The 12,754-nt window shown below is 32.2% G+C and overlaps 1 protein-coding gene across 1 annotated transcript; it reads left to right on the plus strand.

Annotated features, from left to right (window-relative positions):
- The first annotated feature begins 4,799 nt into the window (after positions 1 to 4,799).
- On the plus strand, positions 4,800 to 5,810 carry LOC108688376. Its single transcript, XM_018194616.1, is given in 2 exon segments — positions 4,800 to 4,906; positions 4,908 to 5,810. Coding segments are annotated over 2 exon segments (711 nt in total). The 3' UTR covers positions 5,512 to 5,810.
- Positions 5,811 to 12,754: the final 6,944 nt, after the last annotated feature.

The raw sequence follows: 12,754 nt of genomic DNA on the forward strand, positions 1-12,754 counted from the left end.
GAAATGATAACTAGAAAAGAATCGTTTTATTCTGGATCACAGGTTAAAATTACAAATGCATACAAAATATAAAAACATAGGTAGATCAAATAACATACATGGCCTCAGGAGTATCGAAAATTATTATTACGGCTGATTTTCATTAATTGTAATCTTTCAAAAGGGTAATAAAGTGAAAAAACAAACAGTAAGATAACTTATTCAAATGTAAATGAAATAATTTATCTTCAACACTCCTCCTCATTTAAATGAACATTTAACTCTAAGGCCTGGTGGTTCTAGAAACATTGTTTTGATAATGGCTTTGTCAATATATCGGCTATCATCTTCTTAAGGCAATATTTGTAGCTTACAACTCCTTTGTTCACAAAGTGTGACAAAAAATTTTTTGGTGTCGATGTGTTTGGTTCTGGTTGAAAATTTCTCCTCCTGAATCATGCTCAAGCAATTCTGATTATCTTCATATATAATAATAGATTGTCTGAATGTCCGAAATCATTCAAAATTCTGCATATCCATGACAACTTGTGTGTGGCATCCTTCAGTGCAATAAATTCGACTTCAGTCGAAGAGAGCGCCATACATGATTGCCGCTTACTGCTCCAATTAATTGCGCCCAATCCGAACATGATAACGTAGCCAGTGTTTGACTTACGTAAACACCTGTCTCCAGCCTAATTAGCATCAATGTACGTTCTTAACTGTTGCTCGCTTCCAAATTTTAGTTCTTTGATGTACCCTTTAAGTATTTTATAAGTCGTTTTATCTCGTTCCAATCTTCTTCAGTAGGCATTGCCATCTTTTGCGCCAGAATTGATACTGCTGCTGAAATATCTGGACGTATTGACAAATATGTACAAGAGATATCCAATTATTCTTCAATATTCCTCGTTATTAGGTAACAATGGCGTTTCGCTATTTCCATATCCGGCTCAGTGAAATATCCGATACCTTTGCATTACGTAGCTGTAATTCTTCTTTGATTCTTCTGTGTTCTGTATGTTGTCTGATAAATGACATAACATTTCTGATCATCTGATTTTCTTCTGATGTGCATATCAATTCTTCTCTCCAAGGTTCTCAATCTCATAAGCCGTATTAAGTGCAGATTCACAGTACTTTAATAAATTATTTGAGTTGCTTATAATTATTATATTACATCATCAACGTATATTAGAACATAAATTACTCCATTGTTGTCCGCCATTGTATAGAGACAATGATTGTTCTTATTCTGGTTTAATCGGATGCTAATCAGTGTGTCATATATTGTTTGGTTCCATAATCTAGCTTCAGACCATATATACTCCTTTTGAATAAACACATCTTCTCTTGCCCATTCCTTGAAAAACTTGATGGCTGCTTCATATAAATAACTTCCTTTAATTCGCCGTTGAGAAAAGCCGTTTTTGCGTCCAAATGCAATACTTTTATGTTATTTCTTGCGGCTATTGACAGCAGAATTCTGAATGTGACTGATCTTGCGACCGGTGCGAATACTTGATTGTAATCTACTCCAAATTTTTGATTAAAACCTTAGCCAATAGCTACAAGTCGCACTTTATATCTCTTTATTTGTCCGGTTTCATTTAGTTTGTAAACCCATTTGCACTCAATAGTTCTGTCCTTCGATAAGCTTACTAACTCCCAAACATTGTTATCTTAGTGCAATGACATCTCCTCCTCCATGGCTGGGATCCATTTTTCTTCCGTTAGACGTAACTGCTTCTTGATAATTACTCGGTTCTTTAACTGTGATTAACGAGGTTCATCTCTTCTATCAATTTTCATGGTGCATAATCTTCAGTCGAGCGAGATGAATGCTTCGATATTTCTTTAGCAGGATCGTTTAAGTCTTGTTATCAGATCCATTCTATTCATCATTGCTTTCCACTCTACTGTAAAATTCATCTGTTGTGACAGTTGAATCATGTGCATCTGTCAAAGTCATTACGTTAGCCTCATCATTATTTTCCCTTTTAATAACATTAATGATTATTTCTGATATTTGAATTGACTTCTCAGAAATTATATTTGATTTCTTCTCGAAAAATTGCGCGTCTCTAAAAAAGATTATTTTATCCTGCTCTGGAATGTAATATCTATAAGCTTTCGATGCGCAATCATATCCTACAGCAGCATTTCACATAAGCAGCTTTCGAATCCAATTTCTGTCTTCTTTCATCCGGGATGCGAACGTAACGTTGCTCTCCAAACCGTCTTAGGCGTGTGTACGTTGATTGCTTATCATACCAGTACTCGAATAGTATTTTCGATACGCGTTTCCACAACAAACGCTTTTCCACAACAAACGGTTTTGAAATTTGCTGTCATAATTGCCTCTTCTCAAAAACGCTTCACGAAGCCAGCATCGAAAAGGATATAACACGCTATCTTAATCACGATTCTTACGCTCTGCAATGCCATTCTGCTATGGGGAATACGGTGTTGTTCTTTAGTATTCAATGCTCTCAGCTGAGATAGTTCTCAAAATTCTTGCTCACATATTCGCCGTTTCGATCAGATTTTATCATTTTTATCTTGCGATCAAATTGATTTCATGTCAATTCAACAAACTTCTTGAACTTATCAAATAACTTCTTTCTTAATAAATAAATAGTATATCGTGAGCAATCATCTGCAAAAGTTAGCACTTTTTTCCAGATGATGTGATAGTTGGCATGGGTTCGTAAACATCAGAATATATCCAATACATTTTCTGCACGACTATCAGTTTTTTCAGAAATTTTATTCTAGTCATTTTTTCCTTTATATAAATTGCACATACTGATTTCTTCTTATAATTCTCTCCACTCAGCAATCTCTATCCCGTTTCCCAAGCCATTAGGGTAGGGCAGTTTCTTCACAACTTCAATATCTTTATGTCCTAGAACCTTATGCTATTCATGTGAGCATTTATGCTGCTTTGCTTGTGCGATATTCACTGATTGTGACTGTCGAAGTCTACAAATTTCGTACAAATCTGTTACAGCGTATTGCTTCGTATCGTCATCACTTCGTATCTCACATTTATCGCTGGCAAAATTGATTTTGAAACCCTTTTTAATCAATCTTCGAACCGAAAGCAAGTTATCGCCAGTGCATATATTACATCATCCATTCTTATTTTGATTGTACCGTCATTCTCATTCTTGAAATTCAAAGAACAGTCCCTCAATCGCTAATAAAATCTGCCCATTCGCCACGCCAACCTTCTCACGATGCTTCTCATCAAGATTTAGAAATGCCTCCTTTCTACTTGTGATATGACATGTGGCTCCAGAATCCACAATCCAACCATCCAAATCACCTACTGTGAACAGCATCTCTCCATCGTGGACATCGTTCTCAATTATATTAGCCTTATGCGTATCATATTTCTGACTTTTCAGCAATTGTTTGTACTCATCACAATTTCGTTGAATATGGCCATTTTTATTGCAATGAAAACACGTAAACATTTTCTTGCCGTCCTTATAATCTGTGTCTCCAGTGCCACCACCTGATCTCATCGTATTAACTTTGAATGCTGATGCCTTGTTGTCATCATCTCGATTTTTCCTGCGCTTATATTCTGAAATTATTTTTTCTCGCACATATATGCTTGTTAATTGGTTCTCGTCCTTCTCCTCTAATGCAGTAATGCATCGAAGCTACTGGGAAGTGTAGTTAACAGCGTACCACATAAAAAATTCCGGCTTTATTTTAATATCGAGAGCAAGTAGTTTTAGGAATAATTCATTTTGTTTACATGGCCTTCGGCACAGCCTTCACTTAACCTCTCTTGCATGATCAGACGTAATAAATGTATCCGATTATTTGTTGAATCCATCTCATATATTTCCTTCAATGCATTTCATGACTTCTTTGCCGTTTTGCAGTCTCTGATGTGTTGTATTTAGATACCTTTCACGCATAGCGCAATCGTGGTCAATGCCTTCTCATTTGGATCTTCTCACTCACAGTCACTGGATCAGGCGCACTATTGACAATTGTGATTGTTCATAACTTTTCTCGACGTAGATACATTTCCATCTTAAATTCCCAGTGAAAATAATTGTCACCATTGAGTTTTGTCATCGGCTTTAAGTCAGTAACATACATGAACATTGCGTAGCAACACGTAATACGAGAAATGCAAAAGAAATAATCCTTATACAATAACTAAACACTATGATCGTGTTCCTGGGTCTATAACCTGTTGGTAAGGCTCAAGAAATGATATAACTAGAAAAGAATCGTTTTATTTTAGATCACAAGCACAAAATTACAAGTGCGTACAAAACATAAAATAGGTAGACCAAATAATATAGATGGCCTCATGAGTGTAGAAAATTATTATGGCTGGTTTTCATTAATTGTGATCTTTCAAAAAGATAATAAAATGAACAAGAAGAAACAAACAGATAACTTATTCAAATGTATGTGACTGAAATAATTTAGCTAATTACTTCAACATTTATAATAATACAGAAATAATAATGTATGTGTATTTCCTACAAAATTGAGAAATGTATCTTTGGCGAAGATTCAGTGTATATACATACGATGCAATGTATGTAATATACACTAGCTGTGTTCTAAAATTCACTACCACTACTAAAAATCTGTAATGCCCATAATACTACATGGGCTGAAAAGTCCCGGGATTTTTCGTTAGGTGACACCACTAGAAAACATGAACATGATTCATTTCGAGAGGTTCTGTCACTAATTTATGTATGAAGTTTCATGACATTTCGTTCATTCGTTTACAAGCAGTCGTTTAAGTGGCGCTACTTTCGCCTTCGTAAAAAAAAATGGAAACACAGGAATATCGCATCTTGATCAAACATTATTTTTTGATGAGAAAAACTTCTGAACAATGGTTGCAGAAATGTTATCCCACATCTGCTTCTTCGAGAACAAGTTTATCGGTGATTTAGTGAATTTAAAATGGATCATACAAGCACCAAAGACGCATCTCGCTTTGGAAGGCCAAAAGAGGCTACGAATGCGGAAATCGTAAAGCAAGTGCATCAAATCGTTTTGAGTGATCGTAAAGTGAAGTTGCGCGAGTTAGCTGAGACCGTGGGCATCTCAAAAGAACGGGCGGGATACATTTTACATGATGTTTTGGAGATGAAAAAGCTATCGGCGCAATGGGTGCCGCGTTTGCTGACCATCGATCAAAAACAGCAACGCGTTGATGATTCAACGGCCGGTTTGGCGTTGTTGCAGCGTAATCGAGCGGACTTTTTTCGACGTTTTGTGACGGATGAAACGTGGGTTCATTACCATATGCCTGAGTCCAATAGGGAGTCTGCAGAGTGCCTGCCACGAAAGCCGACCAAAGCGGCCAAAAGACCAACGCTCGGCCGGGAAAGTTATGACCTCCGTTTTATGGGATGCGCATGGCATAATCTTCATCGATTACCTGCAGAAGGGAAGAACAGTTACGGGAAAGTATTATGCAGTGTTATTGGACAAACTGAACGACGAAATAAAGAAAAACACGGCTCCATATGGTGAAGAAAAAAGTTCTGTACCATCACGATAACGTACCGTCATACACATCCTTGAAAGCGATGGTCAAATTGGACCAATTATGATTCAAATTGGTTGCTCACCCACCGTATTCTCCAGACTTGGAGATTTCCCCAGCGATTATTATCTGTTCCCAAACCTCAAGCGGTGGCTCCAGGGAAAGAGATTCACATCGAATGAGGAAGTCATCGCGGAAACCGAGGCGTATTTCGAAAGCTTGGACATTTCGTACTACAGATAGGGCATCGAAATGTTGGAAAATCGCTATATTAAGTGTATCGTCCTCGAAGGCAACTATGTTGAAGAATAAATTTAACTTTGCCCTTGTTGGGCTTGTTTTCATTAAAAATCTCGGGACTTTTCAGCCCATGTAAAGGCTTATTATTTTTAATTGAATTTCTTTCATTTCTCGCATCTTAGTTTATCTTTTTTTTTCTTCTCTTTGCATTGTATGAAAAAGATGGAAAGTTGAATCGTGTCATTATTATTTATATTACTTAAAAAAAGATTAGGAAACTTGCAGATAATCATTAATCAGAACATTGCAAATAATCATAGCTAGACACATAAAAAAAATTATTTATTGAATTTTTATATTTAATTCTAGGGATATTACATATTGTTATTATATATTGTTATAATATTATACAAATTGATGTATATTAATAAAAACAAACATGTTACATGACGTAGCAGCCAAAACATACACACACACACACACACGCGCGCGCGCGCGTGCGCACGCACGCACACTCACACATTCGTCGCCATTTTGAGACCACTTCTGCTAAATGTCCAGACTCTCTACTTTTAGAGAATCTATTCCGCGCCAAAAGTTAGTTTAATGTCAACCACCAAATAGAGATACACATGTTCGCAAAACCGTGTTATTTTTTCATTATCCTAAGTCCATAGTTACATTAGTGTTTTGAAAAAGTCTTGAGGTAAGTTACAAGAATATGCAACAAAAAATGGGAAGTTTAAGGGAAGTTTAATCCTAAAACGAAACCCGAACTCTGATAAAGTCACCAGAGATTGCTGTTTTTTCAGTGCACCGATGTTTTATATACTATTACACCAATATCTCACGTAACTTATGATACACACAGTCCCACGTTCAATTTTCGTAAAACAAATTCGTCGCGATGAAGCGTCTAATTCTAAGAATTTATTTCTTCGTGCAAATTACGTGTTGGTTAAATTATTATTTCGTAAATACAGGTTACAAAACTTTTTTATCAAGCAAATGTTATTACGACTTGACAACTTGAGACGCCATATTATACTAAGAAATGATAAAAAATATATCAATTTCGAAATTTTTGGTCATTCTCGGCATAAACTTCACAAAACATATTAATGTGTATATTTTAATTCTGAAAAAGATTTTCGAATTTGTGAAAGAGAAAAAAGTTTTTTGTTATACAAAAATTATATGATTTAGTCGATAATACAGACAGTTTTAAGATTTCCTTAAGAAAACATCGGTTGACTTAGAAAATCACTCAAGGTGAAATCCATTTTTATCATATGTTCCTTAATATCCTATAATTATCGTATGAAATGATTTTCCATATCTACAGCGTTTCCAAGACTTCGACCTGGATCAGATTTTATAGACATCCTGTATATATAATTCACAATGATTATTTAAGCATCAAAAATCCAGCTTCGACTGTTATGAGTCTTTAATTCCTATTTTTCAATAAATATTTATGTACATATTATGTATTTATGTGTATAAAATCAATAAAACATCAATAAAAAGTGAACATTAAATTTTCTCAACAATCAACATCTTAATATTCAATTCATCTTGAATATAGAAGAGATTGGTAAACTTCCTTTCTTAGATGTTCCGAACAAAGAAGACTGACAAACCCTTGGCTATCAAGTATACAGGAAGCCACACACATTGACCGATACATATTGAAATGCACTACCATCCAGCACAAAACAGTCTGCAATACATTCACTTGTGCATACAGCATTCGATCTTATATCTCTGATAAGGAATATCTACAAACAGAATCTATTTGAAATAAACTTTATAGGGGAACGGATACAATAAGAAAGAAATGAACAGCATAATCAACAAACATACAGTAGCGGGACAAAGAACAATTCGGATACACAACAACCACAGAAAGAATTAAACAAAAGAAGATTTTTCTCGATTTTTCTATATATAAAAAGAACAACAGATCGAATCGGCGAATTCTAGGCTTTTGAATAAATACTGTTCAAAATCTGAACTATTTTCAAGCCTCCAAGAAAGATTGAGAAAATCTTGAGAAATCCTAAAGACCAAAGATCCCCACTCAGTTCCATAAAATATTTTGCTCTTTCAGGAAAGTATACATCCGCTAAAACCGGAAGAATAATCAACGCATGAAGGAAAATCAATAGGATATCAAACTAAAATATGTCAATCAGTCTTGGTAGAACACAGCGTTGAGATATCAAATATTATTCGACAAATGGCTACTATAGCTATAGCATCATATTTTTCGAGCAAAGATGGGCATTTTTACAAATAAAGAATAAAGAATAAAGTCTTATTCATAAATAAAAAATAATTTTTTATGCGAATATAAATTTATTTGTGTATCTAAAATAAAATTATATTCGAATATTTCCATTCGAGAATATCATGAATGATATTTTATTTAAGTTAAAACTTATTCCCACAATGCGAATAATGTATTCGAACAAATAATATATTCGAATAAAATTTATTCAAATACATTATTTTACTCATATACAATGTATTTGAATGAATAATATATAGTTCGAGTAAATAATGTATTCGAATAAAATTTATCTCGCTAAAAGAAATAGTAAATTAGCCCTCTTCTCTACAATATTGATGAATTAGGCTCATTTGACATGTTTTTGCACGAAAAAAAAGAAGTAACAGAAAAGTAAATAAGAACTACGGAATAATTGCAACATAGCGACGATTTTTTTTATTTTGGTAACTTATTGCCAACGACTAGTGGAATTACAGAATACTTTTTCTTTTATGCTAAAATAGAAGTTATCAAGTATTTCAGTGACAATCATCGTGAAATATTAATGTTGCAAGTATATCCTACAATTAAAAACGTCTTTTTGCTACAATACACCTCTTCAGGCCTTCATAGAGAGGTTATTTTCTTATGCAATAATGAGTAATGTTCCCAAAAAAAAGTAATAAATTATCAAATACAATGTTTGAAAAAAGAGTTGTGCTTAAAAGTAATTATACTAAAAATATAATATAAGAAACTGTTATATGTTTATATTATTGTTATAAAAAAGATTTTTATATTACTATGTTATAAAAAAATATTTATGTTATTTTACATTATACTTTACAATACACATGTATTAAATTATCTATGTTTAAGATATTTCGAATTGTATGGGCTATGTTCTCTCATTTAATTAGATTCAAATTCTCATTGGTCCTATTTTGTTATATTGTTCCTAGACTACAAAATTTCAGAGTACTATACGAAAATAAGTAAATTATATTAAAATCTTTATTTACTTTTCTGTTACTTCTTTTTTTTCGTGCAAAAACATGTCAAATGAGCCTAATTCATCAATATTGTAGAGAAGAGGGCTAATTTACTATTTCTTTTAGCGAGATAAATTTTATTCGAATACATTATTTACTCGAACTATATATTATTCATTCAAATACATTGTATATGAGTAAAATAATGTATTTGAATAAATTTTATTCGAATATATTATTTGTTCGAATACATTATTCGCATTGTGGGAATAAGTTTTAACTTAAATAAAATATCATTCATGATATTCTCGAATGGAAATATTCGAATATAATTTTATTTTAGATACACAAATAAATTTATATTCGCATAAAAAATTATTTTTTATTTATGACTAAGACTTTATTCTTTATTCTTTATTTGTAAAAATGCCCATCTTTGCTCGAGAAATATGATGCTATAGCTATAGTAGCCATTTGTCGAATAATATTTGTACAGATTCAGAAATGACACATTCTGCTGCAATGAAATTCTTTTTTTTTTTGTTTGAAAAGAATTTCTATTGATAATTAAGAATTAATGCAATTAAATCGTTTTTTTAATCTTGGATATGATAATGAAATGATTGTTGCATTTTCTGGAGTGACTAAAGAGAAATTAAAGAAATCAATGTAGTACAATATTTTCAATTTTTTGTTACAAATTTTGAAGCTTTTTTCGCAAAGCTAACAAACATGGAAGTACGAGTCCATAATATATATTATGGATATATACGCCTTTTTGAGTTATAGTATATCTAAAGCTTCAGCCAATGTGATACACATGATATTCTTTAAGATATAAGAATTCGTTCTTTTTAAATCCATTTTTTATATTCAAATTCTTGCAGAAGAATATTTATTACAAATATTATACATTTGCAAACATAACTAACTCATATAAAGAATTCCATCTGGTCTCTTCAGATCGATTTAATATTCTTAATGTACTGTATTATTTCTGCAGATTTTGGACATCTCGCTAGTTTCGATAATGCTGTGCATTTTGCACAGCGTTAATCTGATAATACAGCGATAATGAATTGCATTTATTAATCATCGATATCATATCAGTTGTAACAGATTAAGTGTATGCGCATCTGAGATGTTGCAGCAAAAAAGTGTTATGATGCACTGACTCATTGTCATATAAATCTGTAATATATAAAATAGTACAATCAAAAGTTATTTTACATTATTTACGTAATTGTTATTATAAGTAAAAGAGATATCTATTATAATAGGAAAAATAAATAAAAAGATTAACAATAATCAAAATAAAAGGATCATAATATAGCATTATCCAGATATCCAATATAAAATTGATTTGACAAAGATTCAACCAAAAATAATATATATAACTATGCAAACAATAATTACATAGTATATTATTTTTAAATAAATGCTAAAACTGTGTTAATTGGAAAAGTAACCTTAAAAAGTAACTTGTTACCATTACGCGTTATTTACTGAAAAAAGTAATAAATAACTTGTAATGCGTAACACGTTACCTGTCATCCCTGAGAATATATGTGTAATACGATTAATTCTTACTTACTATTGGAATGTGTTTAAATTCTTCTTAGTCATCTTTTTCTTCATGATCGTCATCATCTATAGATTCATCTTTAGAAACTTCGATATTGCAATTGAAATGATTGAGTTTCACTCCAAAAAGACGAAAAGCTTTGACAAAATTATTAGCATTGTCACTAATAGTCGCAATCATTTTTTCGGAGTCTAAGTCAAATAAATCTCCTATAGAAGATGAGCTATCTCATCGAAATTATGTACCTCAAAATCTTCGACATGCTAAACCGACCTTCATTCCAATAAATCATTATCAATTCAATGAGCTGTCGCACTAGAGAAACTTCTTTTTTGCGATACCATTACATTAGCCGTTGTACAGACATACCTTAAAATTTTTTTAATATTAATAATATGTGTTTCATATAACTCTTCGATTCTTTTTTCTTCGACTCGTAATTTGAAGTGAGTTATCGTGACCACACAATCCTAAATTTTCAAAAATTCTTGCAAACGATCCTTTACAGTCTTTAACGAATCATAGAATAAATAATATATTTCGTTATGTTATTCTCAAACTGTTTCTGCAAATATCTTCTACAATATTTCTTTTTTGGAAGAATGACATTTTAATTAACTTCAACATGTTATTTTTGCTGTTCATACTCCTCCATTACTACATATTGTGTTGTTGTGTTGTGTGTTTTGTTTTTAATGAGATTTAAAATGAAATGATGATGTTAGCAATTCTTTAATATATACTTCCTTTGGTAAACATTTAATAATAGACGCTGTTACTAAAATTCCATTAGTTTCGATAATTTTGAAATATGTGCCATATAAAATTTTTAAAATTGTTGATGATTCAATCGTTTCAGCCATTTTTAAAAAATTAAATTTTATTTTAAACACAGTTCAAAGTGATAACGAAGATATGAAGCGTGGCGAAACTTATAACGTACAATTAGTATTATCTGACAATGAGTGGATATTATTTGGAATGTGGATCTTTATTTTCGTACAATGGCTCGTAAAAAGCTCATGAAGGTTCGTGTTCTAGAAACAATATAAAAACAATAGAATAATGCGAATAACAAATAATGCTAATAACGAATAACGTCAATGACGAATGATGTAAATAACGAATAATTAAATAATAAATAATGCGAATGAAGAATGATAATAATGATCAATAATACATTGTGAATAATATGAATAATGAATATAAATAATAAATAATGCAAATAATAAATAAAATTTTATTTGAATAATATTCTAAATAACAAATTATTCAAATAGTGCTCAACTCTGTTCCCGAGGAAGTACAGAGAGGCCCTAGAAATATCCAGACAATTTGAACAGAGACTCAGGTTATAATGTAAGTAGGATATTGAAGATTGTTCTCTTGACAAGGAAGATTTCCTCTCTTTCCTCATATCCTCATCCCCCCCCTTTACAGCGTCTATATAAAAGAAGATCTCCCGGAGGAGACAACTTAGTATTAATGCGCCTTGAAGTGAACGAAACGTTGGCATTAGCAATGAACAAAAATACGCCAATAATCTGCAAATTTTCTGGTCTTCTTCTTTAAAGATAACAGTTGTGAAAACCTAAAAAGCATTATCAGTGACATTTTTGATAATGCATTAAATGCATCTTGAAGACTCCTTACAATACTATGGAAAAAAATTATATGGTACTATTTAAAAATTCAAGATAACACCTTGTCTTTTTTTTTATTAAAAACAATTTTTAAAATATCTTTATCGCATGTTGTAACTAACTTTCATTGAGCCACATAATAAATATTTACTGAAATGCTTCCGATTCGAAGTTCGGCTTGAAGTTCGATTCGAGTTTCGACTCGATAATCTGGATGCATCCTTACGCTGAACACTCTTATATATGTATAATAACTGCGTTCGGAAACGTTATTCGAATGCTTACGATGCCTCGGATTCATTCTCTATTTTTGTTTAACATTTAATGTTAAACAAGGACAGATGATGAACGGAGGCATTCGAGCGACGTTTCCAAACGCAGTCAATATAAGATAATACTCACATATATGTACATACATGTACAGGGAGGCATGCAAGTTGTATGCTTTGTAGTACAACACACACACACACACACACACACACGGGGAGTGCCACA

This window comes from Atta colombica, unplaced genomic scaffold (genome assembly GCF_001594045.1).
Source record: "Atta colombica isolate Treedump-2 unplaced genomic scaffold, Acol1.0 scaffold23, whole genome shotgun sequence".
Taxonomy (NCBI): Eukaryota; Metazoa; Arthropoda; class Insecta; order Hymenoptera; family Formicidae; genus Atta; species Atta colombica.